This window comes from Rhipicephalus microplus, chromosome 7 (assembly GCF_043290135.1).
Source record: "Rhipicephalus microplus isolate Deutch F79 chromosome 7, USDA_Rmic, whole genome shotgun sequence".
Classification (NCBI taxonomy): domain Eukaryota; kingdom Metazoa; phylum Arthropoda; class Arachnida; order Ixodida; family Ixodidae; genus Rhipicephalus; species Rhipicephalus microplus.
The window spans coordinates 36,220,210-36,247,854 of NC_134706.1; the positions used below are offsets into that span (position 1 = coordinate 36,220,210).

General features: G+C 45.7%; 2 protein-coding genes across 7 annotated transcripts in view; both read right to left on the minus strand.

The window, feature by feature from the left end:
• LOC119179266 (uncharacterized) overlaps positions 1–27,645 on the minus strand; it is a 71,706-nt gene that overhangs the window by 11,022 nt on the left and 33,039 nt on the right. For 3 of the 6 annotated variants that reach the window (XM_037430335.2, XM_075869022.1, XM_075869019.1), the window contains exons 2-7: positions 26,812–26,920; positions 22,921–23,011; positions 20,841–20,967; positions 19,256–19,322; positions 8,061–8,240; positions 6,892–7,163 (exon numbers count right to left, since the gene is read on the minus strand). In XM_037430335.2, the coding sequence (XP_037286232.2) occupies positions 6,930–7,163; positions 8,061–8,240; positions 19,256–19,322; positions 20,841–20,967; positions 22,921–23,011; positions 26,812–26,920 (808 nt within the window). In that variant the 3' untranslated portion in view covers positions 6,892–6,929. Of the gene's footprint in view, positions 1–6,891; positions 7,164–8,060; positions 8,241–9,949; positions 12,853–19,255; positions 19,323–20,840; positions 20,968–22,920; positions 23,012–26,811; positions 26,921–27,645 lie in introns of those variants that run through there. The other 3 variants (XM_075869020.1, XM_075869021.1, XM_075869023.1) reach the window with 3 other exon arrangements.
• LOC119179731 (uncharacterized) lies at positions 745–6,844 on the minus strand. The gene is made up of 2 exons (XM_075869013.1): positions 3,267–6,844; positions 745–3,165 (listed from the first exon to the last, which is right to left on the minus strand). Exons 1-2 carry the CDS (start codon positions 3,420–3,422, stop codon positions 1,597–1,599), a joined length of 1,725 nt encoding a protein of 574 aa, XP_075725128.1. The 5' UTR covers positions 3,423–6,844; the 3' UTR covers positions 745–1,596.

Genomic DNA, 27,645 nt, shown 5'->3' on the forward strand with positions numbered 1-27,645 from the left:
TTCAGATTGCACTTAAAAGAAACGTACACAAGTCCCGGGTACCTGGCAAAATATTCATTACAATGTAAGTACCATGTATCACAAGGAACATACGAACTTCCAGCTTTTAGCAGTCATATTGACATCTATGACTACATTGTGCAACACAAAAACCGAAACTGACAAGATTAAGCAAAAAAAAAACAAGGCGCTAGATTATTCGTTATAATGTTTCAAAATTTATCACAGTGAAAAACTTTTAGCATCTGGTACAGTCATATTCACAGCCATAATCACATTATGGGGCAAACAGAAAAACACAACTGCTCTTAGAACGAAAGAAACTAGCTACTGCAGTATTTACTACAATGTATAAAGTGTATCACAAGGAACAAACATTTAGCATTTGGAACAGTCATATTCAAAGCCATATTCACATAGTGGGACAAAAAGAAAATACGAACCGGCCAGCTTAAAAAAAACTAGCCATTAGTAAAGCTTGCTTCATATTTTAGCGAAGGGGCCACTAGCAAAGTTTACTGTAGCGTTAGCAACTTTCTTTGCTTTGTACAGGCTTTTTCTTTCATGACACTGTCATTCCTGCAAGCGACATAGTTCTTTAGAAGCGTGTTGACAGCTGGTTTTAGAATGTTCTTGAGTACGGTATCTGGATGGTGGCCACTTGCACACATGTCCAACTCCTCGCCGTCGCTTACTAGGAACTGCATGATGCTCAAGAGGACCATCCCTTGGTTGGCTTCTGCATGAAACCGCTGCTCCTGTTCCTTACTGACAAGGTGCTCTAATACTATCTTAGTGCCAAGAACAACATTAACAACAAAAGGCTGCGGAAACTTCAAGCCGCCTCTGCTCATGCTGTCAATGAGTACGTGCTCACTTTGCTGCAGTTCTCGGTCAGTGATCATGAGCTGTGACTGACAATCCTCACATGGCTGACGTTTAATTGCAGCATGCGCACAATAGCCTGCAATGTATGCCAACGCAGGCACGTCAGTTTGTGATGCCTTCAGGTCACTTTGGGTGAGTGAGGTGGCATACTTTGCTATTAGCATCTCGGCATCAAGCTCCTGTTCCTTAGGTGCCAATGACAGCGGCATGTCTTCCAGCTTTAAAGTGTCCTGCAAGCGAATCTTTGTCTCCGCTTCGAATACTTCTGTGATTGACACATTGTAGTGAGATCCACACATTTGGCGGTACTTCCCGAACCTGGCCTCAAGGCAATCTGTTTGAAACTTCCCCAAAAGGACGTACCTAAAGCCCAGCTCATCAAGGCAATACCGTGACAGCTCAATCAATGAATACGTGCTTAGCCGGAGAGCAAAGTGGGTCTCCTTTGTCAAACCTCCAGCCGTGGTTCCCCTCCGGCTCCACCTGTCAAGCCAGGTAATGAACTGATCAAGGTACTGAACTTGCAAACAAGACATATCCTTCACAGGCTGCTGATAAACATCACGTAGTCTGTGCCCCTTTTCTGGAGTCTTAACATTTACAATGCTCCACCACCTGACAATCAAATCAATAAAGGTGGCCGTTTCCTGCAGTGCAGCCAAATGCAATTTCTGCGCTTCAAGTGACAAAGCTGATGACACAAAGCTGTTAAAAACTTTCAACACCAATTTCACATTTTGACGCTCTAGGGTGGCTTGGATAAAGTGCTTTATAGCTCAGACCATAGGCAACCTTTGCAAGCTTGCTTTGTTCACTCTGGTACAGCTTCCTCAAAAAAGTAAACGAAGCTTTTTGGTCCTCACCACTTCCACAGCTTTCAAAATGAGGATACAAAAACGACTTGTCATCATCCTTCTGATTGAGCCAATTGTTGCGTATACACTTGAGCAAGTGAACAGTGTCCACAACATGAAACAATGGCTGCTGCGGGTTGGCAGGATGAGGAAAAACAATCCCTGGCTCATTTTGCTCGCTAAACAGAGACATCATTTTCCTGTTCATGGCATTGTTGTCTGTTACGACCGCAACAACATGCAGACCAGCACTTTCAAGCCTCATGATTAGTGTCTTTAGAACATCATGCAGCTCCGTTGCTGTGATACGAGTTACCGGAAGGATATGAGCAACATCTTTATAAGATGAAAGCAAAGACTGTACCATGAACACGTGCGCTGTCTTTGCTGGTTCCGCACAATGCGCAGCAAACCCTGTTAGGCAGCCACCTTTATATTCAAAAAACGGTTGCAGGTGTATTTCATCAAGCATGACAGTCACATTTTTTTCATGAGGCTTCAGAATGGTTGCTCTGCGCTTAATGTACCTCAGAAAACCTTCTTCGCACTGCTCTTTCGATGGGCTCACATCATGTGCAGCACAAACTCGCTTGATGGTAGTGTCATGCGGCAAGACAAGCTTGTTGCTGTGGCGAAAAAACTTGTAAGCATGTGGAGGAATTGTGTGCAATATACTGCTAAAAACTAAAAGCTCTGCAGAATACCGCACGCCATTACTCTTCTTTGTCAGCAGCTTGCACTGCTCCTTCAGGAAGATTAGTGCGTCAGCCCTCTCATCATCATGCAGCTCATCATCACAAATGTCATCCAGCAAGGATAAAACCAGCCTAAGCACTCCTCCCACCTTGTCCTCCTGTTGACGGGCCTTCTTTTCACAATATCGCTCCACGCTGTCTAGAAGGTTGTCCAGCACACGGACATCACGGACTTCGTCAGGAATGCACACATCATCCAACACCAACGGAGCGCACTTAAAATACACGGAAACGGACAGATCCTCTGTAACCACCACAGATACAAGCATCTCCGGAGCTTGCAACGCCGGTTCGATGTGGGCGACGATGAGGCACGTCTCGCAGGCTGTTGTACACCAAAACTTCTTATTTGGACGCTCGTTAACCCGAGAAATCAGTTCACCCAGATTACAAACTTTGTACTGTTTTTCTTCTTTTTCAAACGCTGCTTGGGACTCGTGTATGGCTTTCTGGAGTAGCTCATTTTCAGTCCGCTTCCTTTTCAGTTCAGGCTCTTCTCGCGACGTGCGCGAATCCGAGATATACGAAGGGCAGTCTGGAAAAATGGCTGGGAAGGCGTCTGGAGTCAGCCGTGTCAACTTCATAGGAGCTTCAATGGTTCGTCCATCGCAGTCCGTATACGTTGACGTTGTGCGCAGGTGTTCCGACTTGAAGTGACGCTCGCAAACCTGCGCGTGACCGGAACAAAAAAAAAACACCAATTAGAATCTCCTGGGATAATTACGAGAAATCTCGTTAATTCTGAAGGGGTACGCTCGATGCAGCTTACCTTGGGGTCCTTCAACAGCCTCACGTCGACGTCGCTCCGTCGCACAGCCCGCTGCCATTCCGCTCTTCGCTTAGCGTCTCTCGGAAAAGAAAACAAGCGGACTTTCGGACCATTGTCATAGTTCCCTCGACAGTTGGGTACACAACACCACCCCATGTCTCAGGATACATCGTCAACAAAATAAATTCGGCGGAAGCGGTAACTGCAACACGGAACAGCGCGCACGGCGTGGCCGCGTGGTCTCGTTCAACGACAGAGTGAAATAATTGTCACGGCTGCCGCCACCTGTCGGAGACTCGGACAACTTACGGCTCTGCCGCAAAGCTACGGGCTACCACGGTGCTCGCTCTCTCGAGAGAGGTCGCCCTCCTCCTTGCCTGTCTACATGCCCGGACACGCCGAAACGCTGCTGGTACGGCGTGAGCTAGGTGGTGTTGGCGTGAGAGGCTCGGGCAAAGTTGAATGACGTCACACGAAGGCGCGCCGGAGTGAAGAGGCCTGAACTTATCTAGGTGGTGTTGATATAGTATACAAGCTAATTACAAAATTAATTGCTAACAGAGATAAGAAAACATTAGAATTCAATCAACCAAAGAAACAAGCAGGATTTCGAACAGGCTACTCAACAATCGACCACATTCATACTATCAATCAGGTAATAGAGAAATGCTCAGAATATAATTAACTACTATACATAGCCTTCATAGATTATGAGAAGGCGTGTGATTCAGTAGAAATATCAGTCGTCATGCAGACACTGCGGAATCAAGGCGTTTATGAAGTATATATAAACATCCTGCAAGAAATATACAGGGGATCCACTGCTACTATAGTGCTTCATAAAGAAAGCAACAGAATACCAATCAAGAAAGGTGTAAGGCAGGGGGACACAATCTCACCAATTTTGTTTACCGCCTGCTTACAGGAGGTTTTCAGAAGCCTAGAATGGGAAGATTTAGGGATAAGAGTAATGGAGAGTATCCTAGTAACCTGCGCTTCGCCGATGACATTGCATTGCTGAGTAACTCAGGAGACGAATTGCAACTCATGATTACGGAGTTAGACAAGGAGAGCAGAAAGGTGGGCCTTAAAATTATTCTGCAGAAAACGAAAGTAATGTACAACAACCTCGGAAGAGAGCAGCGCTTCGAGATAGGTAGTAGTGCACTTCAAGTTGTAAAAGACTAAGTCTACTTAGGGTAGGTAATAATCGCGGAGCCAAACCACGAGATTGAAGTAACTAGAAGACTAAGAATGGGGTGGAGCACATTTGGCAAGCACTCTCAAATTATGACAGGTAGATTGCCACTATCCCTCAAGAGGAAGGTATATAAATAACAGCTGCATCTTGCCGGTACTCAGCTATGGAGCAGAAACCTGGAGACTTACAAAGAGGGTTCAGCTTAAATTGAGGACGACACAGCGAGCAATGGAAAGAAAAATGGTAGGTGTAACCTTAAGATACAAGAAGAGAGTAGAGTGGATTAGGGAACAAACGGGGGTTTAGGATATCATAGTAGAAATCAAGAAGAGGAAATGGACATGGGCCGGGCATGTAGCGCGCAGACAGGATAACTGCTGGTCATTAGGGGAACTAACTCGATTCCCAGAGAAGGCAAGTGGGTTAGAGGGAGACAGACGATTAGGTGGACCGATGAGATTAAGAAGTTGGCGGGTATCAATTGGCAAAAGCAAGCACAGGACCGGGTTAACATGCGAAACATGGGAGAGGCCTTTGTCCTGCAGTGGACGTAGCCAGGCTGATGATTATGATGATGATGATTGGTAGAGCGCGCGAGCAGCCAGTTCTTGCTCTGTGGGGCGACAACTTGAGGCAGCCAAATATAACAGCAAATGCCACTTTCTATTGACGACGTGTTTGCAAACATGTTTTCCTTATATCAGCGTAATCTGTGACGCATGGGCCACAATCTACTGCTGTTCATAGCCAAGCCTCTGCGCTCCACCATCCTCCACGAGCTTCACGACATCCAAACAGCTGGTCACTTTGGCATTTTGCACTTATGACCATGTGTGCAACCTCTTTTACTGGCCTAGCCTAGCACGCTCTGTGCGGCATTGTGTCAACGCCTGCGACGTTTGTCAGCGCCACAAGAAGCTATCGGGAGTTTCTGTCGGCCATCATCCGTCCATCGACATTTCACCAGAGTGTTTCCTTCAAGTCGGTTAGGATTTCCTTGGTCCCGTTCCAATATCCACTCAGGGCAGCAAGTTGTTCGCCCCTGCTACCGATTACGAAACTCACTACGCAATCACACGAGCCCTGCCGACCAGCTGCGCGACGAAGGCTGCAGATTTTTTATGACGGGGTTCACCTACTTCAGTAACGTGTTTCCGTCACGAAAATCACGTCGAAAAAATACACAAGATCAGAAAAAAAATTCCATCAACGATAGTTGAACCCACGACATTTCGGCCAGCAATAACACATGCCGGGTTCACTATTCACTGCACCGCGTTCACAGAGAATGTAAGTTTTAAACAATATGTAGGTTATAGGTAAAAACATGCCCTTTATATCTACCACTGTGTTCCGATTTTGGCAGTCTCGGACGTCACCGCGTGATTTTTCGTATGACACGTGCTGACGCCACCAGCATTGTTTTCGCGCTTAATTGGGCATTTAAGGCATTCACCTTAACACCAGGACTTTCACTCCACACACGAATTATTTCGATGTGAATGTTCACTGAAGTTTTGAGCATTGCATTGGTGACAGGCCCATTTTGAGATAGTCTCACCTGCCTATAGCTTGTAGGCTAAAAGGGCCCTGCAACACTTTTTGAGCATGGTCATAAAACGCTGCCGATCGGTAGTAAAGGCTCCCGACAACACGCGAGCCAAATATTATAGCACAGCACGCGGCCTGGAATTCACAATAAATTATCGAAGCCAGCTAAAAATTGCTTTCTCTTCGCTCAAAAATCATACGTAGCAAGCCCTTTTAATAGCCATTGGCTGATTTGAACATGACACGCTCGGTCGATACAGAGACCGCCTCAAGAGGCCGCGACTTAACCATGCGAAAGCGCCCGATTACACTGAAAAAGCCGCGTTTTCTCTTCCCTCGAGAACGCTCTTCCCTCGAAACGCTTTTCTCTTCCCTCGAGAAATCACGTTATATGCCCAAAAAATCACACGTCAACGACCCATCTATCAGCCATTGGCTGATTTGAACATGGCGCGCTCGCTCGTTACAGAGATTGCCGCGGGAGGCCGCTACTTGTCTACGCGTGCGCATGCGATCACACTGCAAAAGCCGCGCATTAAAAAAAAGAGCTCAAGGTCGCGAAGCACGCGTGACGTTTTTCTGTGGCCTTGCCATTCCTCCATGCTTAGCTTCCAGCGCATTCATCAGGACGAGAAAAGAAAGAATGCAATTGCAGCATGCGACAAACCTTTGTAAGTCCACTCACACTGGTCGAATTTTTAAAATTCTCGCGGCATTCAATTCGTGGGGAAATAAGCTTTTCCAATAGATTCATTCCATGGTTACTTCAAAAAGTGTTTAAAGGCCCCTTTAACCTGAGACGCCATCTGTTGAAAACAAACTGAAATTCAACTAAACATAGGACAAACTAGAAGTCTCAGTCCCGACACAAAGTGACAACGCATTGCAAGACGCAATTTTACTACCATCGCTCAGAAGCAATACTCCTTGGACCCGATCGTGAAACACTCGTCCGGATCCTGCACGTGCCTGGGCTTGGACAGAAACAGCACGTGGAAAGCAGTAAGCACCGCAGCGAGTCCCGACGCGGCGACGATGACCCACGGCCAGCGCGACGACACCACCGGCGAGCTGAGATTCTTGCCGGCCCAAGTCATTGACCACTGCCACATTTTTCTCGCTCCGGCTCCGCACATCAACCCATGCTGCACACGACAAACACTGGTCAGGATTTCGAAGGGCACCACCTCAGGAAAAAATTGATGTAGCTAGCACCAATGGTGCAAGCAATGCTGAGCAGAGTCGCGGATGGGATTAGCCAATTCCGGCATGTTCTGACCAAGTGTGGCTTCATCCAGCACGGAATCATCTAGTACAGCTTAATCAAGTATGACTCGATCTGTATTTATCTTATTGCGGCTTAATCTGGATTAGTATGGCAACACGCATAAGACTGGTTTTATCACGGAGAGTTGCAATCAGCAGTTTCACGTTGTCACGTGATCATAGATGGCGGTGGCGAGCTTTGGGCTGGGCGAAGCCTGCGCGCCGGGACGTCGCTACAAGCGCCGCAGTATGTTCACGGCGCCTACCCTTACTTACAAACAAGGAATAGGTCTATATATAGGAACACACTTGTGCCCCCCCCCCCGCACACACACACACCCAGTAAAAAAAGATAAGAACTACGCTTATAACATTCTTACGTATATCGTGTGGTAGTTCTAAATCTTCCCAGCGCCGGCCACCCAGCGTTTCCCTCATCGCGTGCTCGCCGAGACAGTGGTGCTATCTCTCGCGGTACGTGGGCGTCAGCCGGATGCTTCAAAAGCGTTCTATGGAACGTTTCACAAAATCATTACGATTAATGCTTCATACTTTCAACAGTTTACTATATAATTTTAGACCCTGTTAGTTTATATCGCGCTGCTTTCGACCACTGTTAGCCTTGTTTCAGTCCTCTATAGACCAATTGAGACATGAGATGGTTCATGGAGGACGAGAAAGGCCCCTAAACGAATTTCAAAAATAAACCCTGCGCCACCACTGTTTTGTTGATTAAAAGGGAAATACATTTATATTCACTATTGCTCACAACTCACACTGTGCGCCCATTTCGACGAATAGGGTGCTAGTCCTGACTTCCCTAGCCACAGGCCAAAGAGGCACACCACCGCCAAGATGACGATGATCCACGAGAGCCGCAAGTCCATGAGCCGCGTGGCGCTCTCCACGGCCCTTGTCAGTAGCGACTTGCTCGCTGTGGCCCGGAACGTGGTCCACTACAATGCACAAATGACAAAACAGCGGAGACGTCGTAGCTGAACTAAAAGTTTCCTCCACTCTACCACTGCACACCTTGGCCTAAACTAATCAAACATTCCGCATGCCATACTCCAGCTTGTTTCCTTACGGAATCTACATAATGTCATTGCTGCAACTCCCATATGCATGTACACTGTCATCCTTTATGAAAGGGACAGGCGAGAGCGCGGCCTGCACACTTCGGCGGCTGCACGTACAACTCCATCAACCGAGAGCTAAAGAAAGCACGTTCGCTTTCGGGCGCCATCACCCGCTTCGCGAACAAAGCGGGAGCGTAATCTCGTAGCGAATGTCCACCGGCTATGACTCATTGTTTTGTTTTCCAGTAGATGACACTCAAAACCGGCCCGGTCTTTAAGCTATCGGCCGATAGGATTGTAAGCAGAAGCAGAGTGCAGCCCACACGCTCACCTGTTCGCTTTCATAAAGAGCGACAATGTAGATACACTCATGCCCAATGCATGTTTGTGCGTATATATAAATATACATTAACACCCTACTTCGCGAGAACGAATACATCTAAAAATTCCTTTTTTCACTCGTACAACAACTGAATGGAATTGCATAATCGAATGGACACCAATATGCTGATTATTATTAATTTGTTTGTAGAGTGTTTCGGCAAACGTATTGATTCTATTTCTGTATTACTGTTCTTGTTTCATTTATTCTTTTGTTTTCGACTTGTTCAATGTTGTACCATTGTATTTGCCCTCCCTGATTAGACTACGTGTCCACAGTATTTCATAAATAAAGAAATAAAAATGAAAAATACAAAACGTAAGAGCATCGCATGCGCAGAGCAACACGGGTGGGGTGGTGATAAAAATCCCTAATCTAACCGCACAGCTAAAGCCGCTCTGGGAAAATTATTGCCATTGTTCTTACAGCAGCGATGAAACGGGGTACATGATCTTATAGGAGCCGTCCTGGGAGAAGGCAAAAGCGCCTTTTACAGCAGGCTAGGAGCATTCGAAAATACATTTTGAAACAGGCTTGTAGCAGCCAGAAGGGCCTTTTCGAGCATGCTCGGAGCGGTCGGAGAATACATTCAGAGCAAATGTAGCCCCTCTATGCTGAATTTTTCAAACCTTAAGCTAAACAGTGTAATGGTCTTATTAATGCGACAGCAACTATATGGACACACTTGACTGTTTTCGCTGTCGCCGTCATGTCCCATATATAGTTCAAACTGATAACGTACTCAAAACGCATCGTATGCTCTACCCGCGGGTAAAAGCAGGCGAGAGGGGCCGATGAATAGGACTGAAGGAGAATCAATCAAGCCGGCGCATCTTCGTCGCTCGGAGGCCGCATGCGATAACACCATCCCGTTCAGGAGGCTGGCCGTTGAAGCAGATGGAAAATACGCTGCCTGTCTTGATCGAGAATAAAAAGACGCAAGGGGGATAAGGAGTCTCACTCAAACCACAACTGTGAAATTCGCTTCGAAGGGTGCGGCCTTTGTAGCCGTCTGCTGAAATCCCTTGAAAAATTACAGCAGCAAGGGCCTGCCTGCTGATGTCATGATGAACATTGTGGTGTGAGCTGTAGAACCAAGCCCCCCCCCCCTTCTTTCCACAGGTTTGTAAAAACTCTAGCATGTAATTTTCGCCACATAACCTCCTCTTGCTACAGAGCGATATGACTGCTCATGGATACACTTCCAGATTTTGTCTGTAGTATATGCTGTCATTTGTTGGTAGACGCGGATATATCCTCTCAAGTTTTTGCGGACGCTACACAGCACTTTTGCCAAACTTAAACAGCTCGGCTGTTTAAACGCTGCTTGATGACGACAACTATATGCTGTTTACGTACTTACCACACGGTATTATTGCCACTGTTTAAAGCGCAAGTCTTAGATGCTTCATCAAAGTCAAATTTGGCCGGCGTCAGCGGCATCGGTGTCCCGGTGCGTCAGGGACAAGGGGTGTTAAAAACATCATCGCGTAATGATGTCACGACGGCGTCCCAGATTGCCACATTTGTGACGTCATCGTGACTACATTGTCAAGCCACGTGACAACGCCACACGATGAAGTTCGTATCCCATCAAAGTGGTCCCATCACGGAGCCAGTGCGAAACCAGCTGAGCTGCCTCCGATCGTAGAGGCATCGAAGTCACGTATAAGGTGCAGTGAGCTATCGAAGGGTGGCAAGGCAGGACTCATAGGTTTATCTAAATAGGTCGACTGGGAGAAAAAATGAAGGAGGTGGTTTTCGTCTTCGAGTCGACTCAAAGGTCGTGAAAAAGTCGCTACTAAAACGACAATGAGGAACCACCGACAGTCATAGCGTTTCCTATGAATACACTAGAGGGAACTCTGGCGCCAGTGTTTATGGGAGTAGCAACACACGGCGCTTCAGCGAACATAGCGATGATGGGTAGTACCAGGATTTGTCTCATTTTCGTACTTTCGGCTCTGGCTGGCTTCGCATGGCTTGAAGTTGCTTTGTCATGAAGGGGATTCAATCGGCAAACGTTCAGCCCTTGAACTTCACTATACTTTAACCTTTTAAGCTCACCATTTCAAATTAGCTCACAAAGTTTATAACCATCCATTATTAAATGCGAGGCATTTCTTAGCGAACTTCGGTTACTTTGAGCGTATCTATTTATCTATCTAGCCGCTTACGTTTGGGTGCTCTCTTGGTCACCCCCTTACCCTGGCATGAACATAAATTATCAAGGGAGGGTAAGATAGTTTGACGAATATGACACAATGGTCAAGACATGAATAATGTCACAATCCCATCACGTACGTCGTCAAACACTTCCCACCAGACAGTGGCACATACCCTCGGACAGATATGTGCCGCTGGTATGCGTGTATGTGCCACAGGTGATAGACACTTTCAGCATCTACCCAGGAACTACGAGAACACACATGGTCAATTTTAACGTGGGAGCGTTAAGAAATACCCAACATCCGTAGTGTCCACCTGACGAATGCAAAGAATAAATGTCAGGGTCCCAGCTGGAATCGAATCCAAGCATTCTGCATGGTAATGAAGCATTCTGCCACAGAGCTACGCCAGGTCACAGAACTACTTTTCAAATAGTCGCTAATCTTCGTGAAAGTTAATAGTGGTTACATTTGCTTGGTCACTTGGTCACGGCAGCGAGCGAAGTGACCGTCAGGCTCTCCTGAATAACGTGTCTGATAAGCATGCGCGCAGGAGAGATCATGCCCCATGGAGGTGCACTTTCAAAGAAACGCGAGAGGCGACCGACGCGAGCTGGGTGCGACATCCCGAGCGCTACTGATCATGAAAACGCGGTGAATTGAGGAGCTCTGAGGACTGCCAACGACATATGGTGTATATAAATGGCTTGCCGTAACAAACTCGACAACGTACACTCCCTGGCTTAGTGGCTTGCGTCGCGCACTGCAAAGTAAGAGGTTGCTGGTTTGACGCCCTGTTATGGAACTTATCCACCTCGTTTTAAATGCGAAGCATTTCTTGGCGAGCTTCAGCGACTTTGAGCGTATCTGTCTGTCTGTCTGTCTGTCTGTCTGTCTGTCTAAATCTATCTAGCCGCTTACATTTGCGTGCTCTTGTGGTCACCCCCTTTACTTAGCGTGAATCAAAATTAGCTCGAGAGGGTAAGATGGTTTGACGAATACGGCACCGCGCTTGTCAAGACACGAATAATGTCACAATCCTCTCGCGTACGTCAAACACTTTCCGCAAGACAGTGGCACAAACCCACGGGCGGGTATGTGCCACAGGTGATTGACACTTAGCTTCTATCCAGGAACGACCAGAACACACATGGACAATTTTAAAGCGTGAGTGTTAAGAAACACCCGACGTCGGTAATGTCGACCCGGCGAGTCGAAGCTGGAATCGAACCCAAACATTCTGAGTGCCAATGAAGCATTTTACCACAGAGCTACGCCAGGCCTTGGAACTACTTCTTAAATAGACGCTAATCTTCGTGAAACGGTAATAGTGATTTCAGTGCTGCCTATCCAATTTTATAAACATTGCATATGTACTATTTTGATACAGCCGCCACGTCGGGTTAACGTCAGATGTAGTTAGTTGCCATGCGCTGAAGTTGATTTATGTTGCAGTGTCCAAGGCAAGCATCTTTGCGAGCATCAGCACGTCATACCAGCTTCTGGTGTTGCTAATACGCATGTTCCAGTTGGCATCGTTGTGCAAGTGGAAACAACTGGTTATACAAACATCTGCGACTCTTCAACATGCGTCTGTGCATACAACATTTGTACATATATTTAACGCCATTTCATGACATGTCGCTCAATTAAAAAATTGCAACAGGGTCGCCTTCCCTCCGCATGCTTCGCATAACGTTGATTCCCAGGTACCTGGGACCTGCCAATTTTTTTAACATAGATAGCTTACCGCGTAAGTCTTTACTGGTGTTGGCCTGGACTTGACTACGCACATCACGAGGTAGCCGATCAGCACTGCGATGCCCATCACTACGACGATCAATAGAAGCTGCGAGAGCGGGAACCCGCCCACGCACTCGGCGACCCGAGTGGCCGCCGACTTCCATGGGACGCGTATCTTGGCGGCGTACGAGATCCGCTACGGCGCACGGCAAATACGAACCCCAACATCAGTTGATTGATTGATTAATTGACTGATTGAATCTTTAGTCAAGGCAATTTACGATTGTCTTAGAAGAGCTCGTGAAAGACCCGAGGAGTGCCTAACTAATGGTGTCATCGCTTGGCGGATTCGGAGTGGCCAACAAACTCTGTGCCGGAGCGTTCCACTCTGGTGCAAGGCAACAGAAGGGAATCTGCCAATGGCACCATTCAGTCGAGTTTTCCAGTCTGACTACAGCGCCGGAATACATAGCCTAGCGGATAAAAAAAGAAACCTTGAGATGGCCTCGGTGAAAATGGAACGCGACGTGAGCGTCTCGGGCCCTGTGTCTGTCGGTGGATTGTGCCCGGGATACATTGGGGACGCGAGCACACGTCTCTTTTCTGCATGCCCCTAACGGCGGATGTCAGAAACTTTGAGACGGGGCAGTGTGAGCAACGCAGCTCCCTCTAGTAAGTGTGCGGTGCCGCATCCCTCTGGAGCTAATGGCAGGGTTAAAAAGTGACTCTAGGCATGATCAAAATGGAACGCGATGCGTTCGTCTCTTGCTTGAGTGGGTACGCTGAGCACAACCACACTGCGCTAGCAAAACGTAAGCTGCGACGAAAGGCGCAACTGATGCGACCGGCGTCCCTTCGCATGCCCAAAGATGGCGTCGTTTCAAGGGACGGCGGTGCTTGCGACTTTCGGTCGAATCCGCCAATTTTCGAGGGGTAATAATGTTGCTCCGCGGAGTGGATCTTGCAAAGAAGCTGCTCCAGATCTGACAATGTAGCATAAAGGGAGCACTCTCAATCAGCCAATGGAATATACCTGATCCACATGGAGTAGAAGAAAGTCGGAAGTGCTCCGATTCTGCCAATGGATGACGCCATAGGTTATGTCAGCCACACAGCAAGTACAGCAGTGCAATTTCTCAAATACTTAAATTACGCTTTAGCTTCAGATAACATGCATGGAACCCTACAAGAACAATAAATAAGAAAACAACTGTTCTTTACCAGTAAAGGGCAAAAAAAGGAATAGGAGATGAAAGCAACAAACAGTGGTGTACACTAGTGGTATTTTCTGTTTTACTAATGTATACAATACACATTTTACAATACTTCAAGACATAAAAATGCATAACCTAGCACAATTAAACCTAGAACTCAAAAAAAAGTTATTTTACTCAATTTTTTTTAAAACAATGCAGAGGATATCCTATTTTGCAGTAAGTTTACCTCGGTATTTGTTTAATATGTATTGTAATAATGACTTGAATGTAAACATTTGACAGAAGTCTGTCTGGTTGGGTATGAAATGGACAGATGATATAGGCTCCAACCAAAAGTATTTAAGAGATCCGACGTTTTGGAACCGACTTGGTTCCTTCTTCAGGTGTGACTGCGTAGGCTACGTAGCAGAACCGTCTTCAAAGCACCCGAGGGGTGGCTAATGACCCCTCTCTCTGTCTCTCTCTCTCTCGTTTTGCCGTGGAGTGCAGTCCATGTGCGTACATTGGGGGGAGAGAGCGGTTGATGTTGTGGGCTGTTCGCTGAATGTGCCACGACTCGAGTAACAACCTTCTCCTCCAGTCCGGCTCGCTTTCGAGGATGGCCGTCGCTTCGAAATTTATCTTGTGGTCTAGTGTCTCCGCATGTTCAGCGACTGCGCTGTGCTCTTTGTAGAACTTCCGCACATTGTTGGCGTGTTACTTTAGTCGTTCCGGTAGGTTTTTCGTCTCACCAATATATGATGCCGGGCACTCGTCGCACGGAATTTCGTAAACTACACCGGGGCTCCTGTCCATTGTTGGCCGGTCTTTCAGGCGGGGGAGGAGGCGGCCCAGCGTACACGAAGGCACGTGCGCGATGCGAACCCCCTACCTCTTGAAGATCCGCGCCATCGTCTCGCTGGTTCCGTGAACGTATGGAACCGGTATGCGTTTCGGGGGGCTGCCAATCAAGGTTGAATGAGGTTTCCTAATCCTCTGTTGCTCTGCGCGGCGGGTGGCGGCTCGAATGAAGTTTTTTGCATATCCGTTTTTTCTGAGGTAAGCAATTACGCGGACCTCTTCTTTCTTTCGCTCTGTGTCATTAGAGCATAAGTTCCTGGCTCTCTCGAGTAGCATGGCCACAACCGAGGCCTTGTGGCAGGCGGGGTGGGAAGAATCGAATAATGGCGCTAATTTTTCAGGCCTTTGTACGTGATCGGGCAATAGTTTATACCAATTCAATTTGTTGATTCCTAACTACTGAAACCGGCAGGCGAATGAGCTAAGAAATGCATAGGGAAGGGGGAAAGGGGCATTATTTGCAGTCCTTTAAAGCGCCATTCAACAAGCTCCAACATTTTTTTACGGCCCCCAAAGAAACTCGGAAATTTGTAGAGTAGACCGCAGCGATCACGTTTTCCGAATATGGCATCCCTGCGCGCCACGCAGAGCATCCATTTCAAAAACCAGTTTCCGCGCTCCTTTCCTACGCCTGACCGATCCTTTTTCCACGCGCAGTACGTGACGCGAAGTCGCCGATCGAGGACTTGACGTAGCACGCAGGTCATCGATTGGTCTAAACCAGTCACGACGGGCTACGCCTTCCCCTCCCTGTTCTTCCCTGTAGAATTGAAAAGTGGAAAAGTCGTTCCTGTGTTTGAAGGAGATCTGCAACATTTTTTGAGCATGGTCAGAAAACACTACCGATCCATAGTATAGAGGCTCCCGACAACACGCGAGCCAAATATTATAGCGCAACACGCGGCCTGGAATTCACAATAAATGATCAAAGCAAGATAAAAATAGCTTTCTCCTATCTCGACAGATCACGGAAAATAAGCGCAGTAAGCCCATCTATCAGCCATTAGCTGATTTGAACATGGCGCGCTCGGTTGTTACAGACGTCGCCGCGAGAGGCCGTCACTTGTCCACGCGTGCGCACGCGATCGCACTGACAACACCACGTATTCGAAGAAAAAAAAGTAAAAATGCTGAAGGTCATGAGGTGCAAATGACATTTTCCGTTTGCCCCTCCCATCTTTCCCTGCTCAGCTTCGAGCGCTTTCGTCGGGACGAGAAAATAGAGAATGTGATTGCAGCGTGTAACAAATTTTTGTAACTCACTCGTACTGGACAGAATCTTGAAATTTTTGCGGCGTTCAATTTCTGAGATAATATGCTTTTCCAGTGAAATAAATCCATGGTTACTCAAAAAAAGTGTTTCAGGGCCTCTTTAAAAAAGGTGACCATACACAAATATCCAACTATTACCCATTTGCATCATACCTTTCTTCAGTAAAGTATTTGAAAAATTGCTCAAAACTCGCCTGGCCAGATACCTCAATACATACCAGGTTCTTTCACTTTCACAATTTAGTTTTTGTCGTTTTCGATTTATTTTTAACTGGAAAGTTAAAAGGGCAATAGACAGGGGCTTCTATGCAGGTTTTGTTCTTCATTGATTTTACCAAAGCATATTCGACACTACTAACCACTACATTCTTTTCACGAAGCTTGAAGCCATAGGTATAACTGGTCCTGCGCTAATAATAATAAAGAATTACCTACTCAATAGAAGTCAAGCTGTAAGTCTGCTAGGTTTTCAATCTGCACCAAAGGTAACAAATATTGGAGTACCACAAGGTTCTATCCTCGGCCAACTTATTTACATACTTTAAATCAGTGACCCGCCAGCTTCTCTTTCCACTTCAGAGCGCTTACTTTACGCAGTGACACAACAAATAATAACACTAATAACTGCCTCCAATCTCTGACACAGAAATTGGGTAATGATCTTTCAAGCTTGATTGCTTGGTGTTTCCATAATAAGCTACAAATCAAAACTAAACTTGCTGTTTTTCACTCACACCAACGTGAACATATTCATACCCCACCGATATATATAAATCAATTCGCACTTGAAGCAGATGAGGAGGCTACTTTATTGGAAATCCAACTTGTACGCAACTTGAAATTTCATTCGCATATTGCTTTCCTACGAAGACAAATGGCTTGCGGCATGCGTGTTCTGCTTAAAGCCCGTGATATATTTTCACAACCTACATTACTTTCATTGTGCAACGCTTTTATTCATTCTCACCTTAACTACTGTATCACATCATGGGGCTTACAATACTTACAGTAGTCATCTTGTTTCTCTCCAAACTAGGCAAAATCAAACTATAAGAATACTTACCCATAGGCACTTTCAAATTCAAACTAGGAATATTACTGTACAAGCAAATCAACAATCATCTTTCTTTGTTCATTGTTCCTCCATCTAGTCTAGCGACTACTAACTTGACAAGGTTTGCACATAATCAGAATTTAATTTTACTAAAGGTTCACAATAACTATGGCAAACAAACAATTTACTTCAATGGAATCCATTTCTGGAATACTATGCCTCCGGCGATCAAAACATCGCAATCGATTGGCAAATTAAAAAAAAGAACTGAAGGCTTTCCTCTCATCTCTTTCATGATCTGGGTAGTTTATCGTCACTTCTGTTATTCTCCTTCCAATTCATATCATTTTGCAACATACGTAAAAGCATCGCATCATCCTCGTCCACTGCTGAAATAGATGTCACATTTTTTGTGTTCTTTGTGTATTGTTCAATGCTTTTTACACTGCATTCTACTGAAAACTGTCTAGGAGTGCTTAGTTACCTTTATTTTTTATCTAATCTTATTTTTGAATTTTGCACAATTTTAGAGGTGCTGAATTACCTTTATTTCTTGTATTGTCCGATTTTGAAATTTTGTTTATAATTATGAGCATTGACTTATTCTTTTTTGCATGTAGCCTAGTTTCGGCTTTTGCGTTCTTTTTCTTTCCTGCTTTTTTCTGTTATTTTTCTGAAATTGTTTTTTTTTTCAGCTTGCATTGTAATTTTTGCTCATTGCTTGTACTGCTGTTTTACTAATTCAATTATTTTTTCTGTATTTATTACTGCAGGAGATCCCGATTCAGTCTTCGACATTGGGACCTCCTTCTGTATACAAACAGTTTGTAATGCTCCTGATGACATAACAAAATCATTTCTGATTCGATCTCTGAGGGAAAAATGTGGCGAGTCCGCGCGAAAATCAGAAACGAGCTGAAACGGACGTTTCAACTCTTGTAACTTCCATATTATAGCACATATTCGCAAAATTCTTGCGGCAGCACCTTTACAAAGCAAAAGTGCACACATTTTTTTATAACAATTTCTTTATTTCGGGGTTGTTTACTGGCTCTTCTACTGTAGTGTAATGACTCCCACTATATCTGAAAGCAATTTAAGCGGACGAAAAATCACCCTTCTGGATGGTGGGGTCCCAACCCACATCCTTCGAATTATGCATCCGATGCTCTATACCATTTGACCTAAGACGAAAAGTCCTCATTTTCCTAGGTTATTTGTACGCGTTATTTCAAGATTGCAAGTTCGGATCCTTCCTACGGAAAGGGTGGCCTTTCGTCCACTTTTGTTCCTTGCAATTTGAGTGAGTATCATGGGGTTACTGTGTGGCCTCCAAGATGGCGGCGCGACGGGTTTCGCGCTCGCCATGCCGGAGGCCATGGCTACTGCAACGACACCACAAGTAATGTCCACCATGCTTCTCTTGGCTTAATTGCCCGTCAGTTTCATTTGTGCTTAATAAGGAAAACTAGCCCCCATGACAGTTTCGCTTCTTTTGCATTTCATTCATTTGTGTGCGTAATCAAAGCAGTTATCACATTAACTAGTAGAACCCGGTCACTTCATAAAGAACTACTTGCAACGATAACCATTGTCAAACAGCCTCTTGCGGTTCTCTGTACTGTGACATATAAAAGCACACATTTATTTAGGCCGTATCACCATTATTAAGGCAAAATCCTTCGATGTCTCGCCATGCGCAGCAAAAAAGTGAATATTGGCATCAGCGTGATCGACGCAGAAGAATCATTTTGGGGAGATGTCATTGTAACGTCACAGGACACAGAAAATATGCGTCACCATAACACCACTAGAAAGTTACACGATGATTTCATCACAATTTATGTACACGTTAATGTATCTCAGGTGGTCGACATTTCCGGAGCTCTCTACTAATAATATACCCGAGGTTTTTTTGTCTGAAACCACGAGTCATGAGAGACGCCATGGTGGAAGGCTCCGGAAATCAAGACCACCTGGTGTACTTTTTAACGTGCATCAACAGTACACTGCCTTTACCATTTCATGTCTAGCGAATGCAACCGCCATGGCCGCGGGATCGAACCCGCGACCACCAAGTCAGCAGCCGAGCAACAGAACCACCGATCCAGCGCGGTGGACGAAGTCCTCCACTACGGCGTTCCTCATAATAATACCATGATTCGGGGACTTCAAACTCCAAATGTTACAAAACAAGAGAGAAATTCGGGTGCCACCTTTTTGACGTTGGGGAAGATAGGCACTCCGCTGATCGGCTGGTCTTTCTCGAACCGTAGCTTCCACCTGCGTATGATTCGAAATTATCTCATTATTACGCCCCGTAAGTGCCTGAAATAGAACTAGAAGAGTCGAGTGATTTGAATGTATACGTGGGAAATAAATAAATTTGACAATTTCAGGGCACTTAGTACATCGGACTAAGTGCCATGCCCGGCCACAACGTATCTCCATACCCATTGAGTAGATTTGCCCAAATTGTACAGCTGAAGCGTCCGTGGCTACCGTCGAGCACTTATTACGGAAATGCCCCTGCCTGGACGAGATACGATGGCGGTACGTGAAAACAGTGGACCTTTATCCAGCGAGACCACCGGACTATGATTTGCGGTTGTATGGCTCCAGCCATAAAGTGCTGCTATTAATTATCGTGAACACCGGCCTCCATGTACATATTTAGTTATGAATACCGTTGGATAAAAGCACGAAAATTTTTTTATTAAAAAAGCACTGCCTCCATTATGGTCTCTGAAGAAAGCGCGCTGACCTCTGAAAGAAACCGAGCTAAGACGCAAAGTTTGCACAAGCAGAAGTTTCAGGAACATGGATGCTTGAAGAATTGAAAAGAAAAAAAAAATATGGGCATCTTGCTCTAGTAGTGCGCGAATGGGGATATTGCGAAGCTCGACTCAAGTCTATTCACACATATTTTAATGCACGAGCGTTCAAGCATCACCTCAATATTTACTACCAAGGCATGAATTAAAGGGGCCCTGCAACATTTTTTGTGCATGGTCAGAAAACGCTGCCAATCGGTAGTAGAAACTTTCGACAACATGGGAGTCAAATATTATAGCGCAGCGCGCAACCTGGAATTCACAATAAATTATCGAAGCCAGCTAAAAATTGCTTTCTCTTCGCTCAAAAATCATACGTAGCAAGCCCTTTTATTAGCCATTGGCTGATTTGAACATGGCACGCTCGGTCGATACAGAGACCGCCTCAAGAGGCCGCGACTTATCCACGCGTAAGCGCCCGATTACACTAAAAAAGCCGCATTTTCACAGAAAAAAGAGAAAAGTTTTCAAGGTCACGAGGCACGTACATGACGTATTTTAGTTGCTCCTGCAATCCCTCTGTGCTTAGCTTTTAGTGCCTTCGTCCGGACGAGAGAAAAAAGAATGCAATTGCAGCGTGCGACAAATCTTTATAATTCCACTCGTACTTGACGGATTCTTGAAATTTCGCCGTGTTGAATTTGTGAGACAATATGCTTTGCGAGTGAATTAATTTCATGGTTACTTGAAAAAGTGTTTCAGGGCCCCTTTAAAAGGAGGGGTTACCATGGAGGGGTAAGCAGAGGAAGGGGTTGCCAGTGAGTGAGTGAGTGAGTGAGTGAGTGAATGGAGTGAGTGCGTTAAGTGTGTGTACGGGCACGATATCGCTGTAGCGTTCAAGAGTCTTCAAGTTTTTATGTTTTTAGACACAGTTTGAGAGCCCTGTGAGTTCGAGCATCCACCAGCAATGCGGGAGGCACCGGGTTCGAATCCCAGCTCCTACAGCCGACGCTGCGACAGAAAGTACCTCTTCTCGCCAATGTGATCTGGGTGCGTCCTCTTCCAGAGCCTCTCCACTCCTTCCTCGTCCTCGTTCCGGACCCTGATGGCGCGGAGTACCACAGAGGACCTGCGCGGCTGGCAGTTGCCATCCACTGCAAGGACACATCAATTTGCATTCAAATGTGCTGCTCAATAATAATAATAATAATAATAATAATAATAATAACAATAATAATAATAATAATAATAATAATAATAATAATTGAGTTTTGATATGCCAAAGCATGTCACACATTTTTAAGGCAAGAACCTTAGATGAACATTAAAACAAACCATGAAACTGTTTCTTTAGTTCTTTCAGAGTTTAGGCTAGAGCACCATCAAAACCATTCACACCACAAATACAGCCGCACGTCACAGTGTACCAAGGCCGCTACAGACAATTATATTATACACTCCCTCCCCCGCCTGCCTAGCCTCCTCGACTCATGAGACACGCTGGCGATTGCGGAGCCTTCATGAGCGCACTGCACGATTTGAGCTTCGACCAGGCATGACCCCCGAGTTTGCACACAGATGGGTTACGTGCAATCTTAAGGCAATAGCGTTGGCCACCCGGCGGCACGCACGCCGTCTGGCAACAGAGACGAACATCGTGGAGTGGTTGATATCTGCTCCAACAGCTGCCGCCATCCATCCCCACCAGCCGATCTTCCATACCCAATCAGATCAGCAGCCTGGGTGACGTCACGTGAATTGGCGGTTGAATACGGGTTTGGCTGAGTCGCAGTAATCCAAGGTGATTCGTCGCGTTGAAGAGTAGTAACAAGCTACACAGACTAACAGTTCATGCAGAGAGCTTGGCTCAGCCTGTAAATAACCCTTAGGACTTTTCTACCGGTTCAATATATTTCTACAAAATTCTCAAAACCATTTCAGGGTCCCTTTAAATGAAACAGCGAATTAGTTTGCATGGGTTAATAATACTGTGGAACTATATCATCGTGTATTTTACCAACACAACTTTAATATTAGAAAAGATCAAGGACGAAGTCTCGTGCTGAAATGCTCCCCATGAGAACGATACTAAATTTTACTATTACAACTAGCGTTATTTACAATATGTATCCACACAACTATGATCGCCACCAATCACGATCTCAAAGTTGGACAGCCACGCCTCAGATCCATACCTGATCAACACCTTACAAATTATGATCACCAGTAATCCCCATTTTAGTCAGACGCCTGCACCTCAAACCCGCACCCGAGCAGCACCATGACAAAGACATGATGTTTTAAGGCGACAGTTTTAGATGCGTCATCAAACGGGAAACTGACCTCCGCCGACGCCCATCCTGCTATGTAGAGAACGAGTGATCATAAAAAATCATCACCAGATGACGTCATGTCACAGATCGCAGCTAATGTCACCACCATGACGTTACAAATTTTGCCGTGGCCTCCACGGTGCCGTCCCTTGGGTGGCGAAGAAAACCGGAGAGCACGCTGCCTCGAGAGAAGAAAGTGACGATGGCACATGACAGTGGCACCCGAAGCCATGGCTCGTTTTCTCCATTCCGTATACCAGAGTGTACTGCCGTATTTACTCAATTCCAACACGCACCTTCTTTTGTGAAAAATAGACCCTACAATCACATGAGCATTAGATTCAGGTACCAATGGTTAACTTCCCCATAGCTGTATTTCTGTTTTTGGATCGTGTAACTCCGGGCGCGCGTTGGAATTGGGTAAATACGGTAGTACAATTATACAACCGAGATGGCAAATATGACGGCTTTCACCCACGACTTAACTTAGGTTAACGGAGAAGAGGGTATGCCGAGTTTTATCAAACAGCATTGATCAGCTCAAGCAGCTTATGTGTAACTATCAGAAACCGCTCAGTTTAAACGAGTATGTGATTAGACATCGTCGACATTCATTTCATATTTTTGCATATGTGACTCTCAAATACTCCCAGTGTGCAGTAAAAAAAAAAAAAACTCAGCGTCTTTACTGGCGGGCCAAGTGCCGCCATGTTATGGTATTGTTCAGCGTAGCTTGCCACCGTCTTGCCCATCGCGCCCCTTGATGCAGCTCACCATTGTAGAACTTGGCGAACACGACGACTGTGGACTCGGGCGCGATGCAGCTGCTACGTGGCGAGAAGTTGTACTCTGGATCATCCGTAAACTGTGCAAGTCAGACAAAAGACCAAAAGAGTAACATTATATGTACCGCTGTGATGAATGAAGTTATTAGGTTTTTTTTCATGTGGGAAGCTTCAACTGAGTCGCGCAAAGCTTGGCATTGCGAAAAACGGGCACATTGCCACTCACTAGACAACCTATTCCTCTATATTGCTTCTAGATCTCAGCGACCATCTTGGTTTCTCTTTAGCTTTTCCTCTTTCTCCCCCTTCGCTCTGTTTTTTCTGTCTTTGTGTATGTTTATATCGATTTTTTTACTTCACTTCATTTTTCTTTATTTATCCTGTCTCTTATTCTTCTCATTTTTTTTCTGTATTCCTTTTTTTTCCCCATTTTCATAAGCTATGCTTTAACATCTCTCACCTCCTTTCCATTTTCCTCAACCTCAGCAGGTTCTTTAACATGAATGTGCTTTATGCCGTGGTCCACCACAGCTCTGCTGATGTATTTCCGTCACGGATATGACGTAGTAAAATATATACTAAGAAACTGCAAGCAAGAAAAAAATCGGCAGATCCCACAAGTCTGGGAATCTACGTTACGCAAAGCATGCGAAAGACAGGTGACCATGTAGCAATTCTTTTATTGGAAGACACATCATGAAATGGCGCTATATTAATGTACAAATGTGGCACACCCAGACATATGTTGAAGAGTTGCAGATGTTTGTATAACCAGTTGTTTGCACTTGTGCAATGATGCCAAATGGAACATGCATATTAGCAACACCACAAGCTCATATGAAGCGCTGATGCTCACAAAGATGCTTGCCCTGGACACTGCAACATAAATCAACTTCAGCGCATGGCAACTAACTACATCTGACGTTAACTGACGTGACGGCTGTATCAAAATAGTACATATGCAATGTTTATAAAATTGGGTAGGCAGCACTTAAATCACTATTACCGTTTCACGAAGATAAGCGTATATTTAAGAAGTAGTTCTGAGACCTGGCGTAGCTCTGTGGTAAAATGCTTCATTGGCACCCAGAATGCTTGGGTTCGATTCCACCTTCGACTCGTCGGGTCGACGCTACCGATGTCGGGTATTTCTTAACACTAACGCTTTAAAACTGTCCATGAGTGTTCTTGTCGTTCCTGAGGAGATACCAAGTGTCAATCACCTGTGGCACGTACCCGCATACCAGCGGCACATACCCACGCGTGGGTATGTGCCACTGTCTTGCGGAAAGTGTTTGAAGAGGTACGCGACTGGATTGTGACATTATTCGTGTCTTGACAAGCGCATCGTATTCGTCAAATCATCTTACCCTCTCGCGCTAATTTTGGTTCACACCAAGTAAATGGAGTGACCGCAAGAGGACCCAAACGTAAGCGGCTATCTAAACAGATAGATATGCTCAACGTCTCTGAAGCTCGCTAAGAAATGCTTCGCATTTAAAACGAGGTGAATAAGTTCCATAAGACGGCATCGAGCCAGCAACCTCTTACTTTGCAGCGCGCGACGCAAGCAACTAAGCCACGGAGCGTACGTTGTCGAGCTTGTTACGGCAAGCCATTTATATACACCATATGTCATTGGCAGTCCTCAGAGCTCCTCAATTTCACCGTGTTTTCCTCATCAGTTGCGCTTGGCATGTCGCACCGGGCTCGCGTCGGTCGCCTCTTGCGTTTCTTTGAACGTGCATCTCCACGGGGCATGATCTCTCCTGCTTGCATGCTTATGAGACACGTGATTCAGGAGAGCCCGACGGTCACTTCGCTCGCTGCCGTGACCAATATTACGAAAGGAGCACGCTGCTCACGTACAATTAGGTAAGAATTGTCACAATGTTCCCGCTTGTCCTTTGTATAGACGCCGCTTGTCCTTTGTATAGACGGTTTCAAAATTGCAAGCGTTGTACTCCAAAAACTTCAGGTCACCTCATTTGCCAGCTCCTGATGTCAAAACTGCCACCAAGATTGCAAGTTTTTTTGAAGAGTAAGAAAGAAATCTCTGTAGTTGTTCTATAAAAAGAGCAGGCTTAAAGTTCAAGGGAATCACTTGTAATTTTATATAGCTCAAAAAGGCATTCATTTAAAAACATTTGGCCAAATAAGAGGAGAAAATTGTAGAAAATCATCGGGCTATTTTTTATAAAGCTCTTCTTTCCCAACAATGCTATTGCATTACATTGGTTGACGAAACCGGATGTTACCAAGGGGCTGTGTTTGTAAACAATGAAAGGGTCTGTACCTGTGCGTTTGTTTCGTGCGCCTTTCTGTTTGAGCAGCGTGCTTTGAGTGCTGTGTATGCTCATTTCGCGCATGCTTTTTGCTAGAGGTACACATTGTACATTTCGAGCTGCTTGCCGTTCTTCCCATGAAATTGCAATTTGTTGTAGCATTCATTCCTTCGCCCTTGTGGCGAAACAATGCAATATAAACGCGTAACTACCTTAGTGAAGACACGTTTCACTTTCGTGTTTCACTTTCCTGATCATAAATATCGGAATCAATTTTGTTTTTTTGTTTTTATTCTGATAGCAATTATATGAACACTCTCGGCTGAATTTTGCCGACGGTGTCCGCATGAACGTCGATGTGATGCGCCGTATATGTATAGGTACCGATATATACGAAAACACATGAAAGAAAAAGGTCCGAGAAAAAATATTGGCCCCGCATCTGCATGTTAATCTGCAGATGTCGTCGAAAGACAATAGTCTTGAGTGTAGAGAGAGTGAACAAAACATTCGTTTGATGTTCTGCGCAAGAAAATCGGTGAATTGTATTCTGGAGGCGCTGCGTTAGAGTGCCTCGAGCGTGCAGCGGAGGCAAATGAGCGCATCAAGCACGTCAAATGTGAGACATGAGCGTCATCTGGCAGTTTTTTCGGAAAACGAAGCACGTGGTTCTGAGACGGTTGTGCGCGCCCGTCTCAGAGGTGTAGAACGCAAAACAACGGGTAGGTGCCACCACCGTCTCGTTTTAGCAAAGCATTTGAAACACTCGCATTTTCGTGCAAGCGTCGCATGGTCAGCGCAACGTGATAAGCCCTACGGTCCTTACTATTACTTATGTATGTCTTTTCTAGTAAAAGGCGCACATGCAGAATATACACGTGTTGTTATAGTGTCCCACACATGCGCAATAATTGCTTTTTATATGACAATTGCACAAGTATGAACGCTAAAGCCTGAGCAACATTGGTGGGCACTGCGGATGGGGTCAACCGTTTCAAATACCCGGTTCCGATAAGAGTGGACAAACAGACAAATGCACAGACAGACAGACCAAAATTTTTGTGTCGAAGGTCCCCAAGAAAGACTATCGCCTTTAAAAGACTCCAGAGCGCGGAATGGAGCATGGGACCTACGCGTCACGAAGGCGAGGCTTTAAACCCTAAGCCACAGAGCGGTACCTCTTTTAACATGTAAACGGCAAGCTATCCATATCTACCATGCCGCTGTTAGCGGGCATCTTGGGGAGAAGATGCTCGGTAACAGTGGTGCGCTAGCCTTGGGATTTCTGCAACAGCGTGAACTAAGCTCGCTGGTCACACATAGCCACGTAGCCTTAATTCCGTTTCTGGATGGGGAGAGAGGGGGGGGGGGCTGTCCTTATTGCAACAAATGAATTGTTCGCAATGCACGTTTACTTTTATGGCTCATTCTGAGAATGTGTAGTAGGCCGCCCTGGCTAACGTTTAGTAAAATATAGCGTCGCAAATGAAGTCGAAGGTCACAACGCGAGTGTTCTGCATGTTTTTGAGCTAGTCACAGTGATATCTAATGCAAATTCACGCAAAAGAAAAGAAACATTGGACGCAAGTTCTTACACAAAAGTTGACCGTTCGGCTGCTTCTGTTGGTGATTTCGATGGTGGCCTTGAGAACTTCTATTCCACGCTCACGCTGCGGATGCCTAAACGTTAACACGTCCTTTGGTCTGCGCATGCGTAAGAAAAGAGAAGAGTAAACCGGGAAACAGATTTTTATCCACTTGATAGGCACGGTCATGAGCAAGATGAGATTGTAACAGTGAAACAACATTTTGAAGGTCACAGCGGCTAAACACAGACTTGCCAATCGGGAAAAAAGTGTTTGTGACGCTAAATGATCAAACCAGATGGTACCTCAGTCAATGCATCACAAATCACATCAGCATACAAGAAAACGTCGATTCAATGTGACGGTTCTCACGATACACGTACTAGGCCAGCAGTGAGAAAATTATTTTTTTTCCGAGCCAGAGACTTGTTGAAGGCCCTAACTATTTTCGAAAAACGCCTATTAGATGCGAAGCAGCTTTTTGACTAGCCTGTGTAACGCGCTGTCCCTCCGTCCACACCATCCCCCGGGCCACATGTGTTAGAGTGATGCCAAATAGCTCAAGCCCTCCCAGCAGTGCGCAATGACTTCTCTCCCAGGCCTGCCACGCGCTCGCCGCGTGTCAGCTCTCTCACACTTCCCCCTCTCCCCCACTCTCCCCCACTCCTCACGTGGGCATTCTTTCACCTGCGCCACCTTTCTCAATCTGTCGGCGAGAAGCCGCACATGTCTAGAATCTCGTGGCACCGACAATATGAACAACGTGCCGCTACTTGCCGCGCGATCGCGCCGACGGGTGGGACGTTGTCGCGGCATGATTCCCGCTAGTATGCGCGTACCTTT

Coding starts and splice junctions, on each gene's coding strand:
- LOC119179731 (XM_075869013.1), bottom strand. CDS start 3,422: ATGGGGTGGTGTTGTGTACCCAACTGTCGAGGGAACTATGACAATGGT. Junction 3,166..3,266: donor GGCTGTTGAAGGACCCCAAG/GTAAGCTGCATC, acceptor GGTCACGCGCAG/GTTTGCGAGCGTCACTTCAA.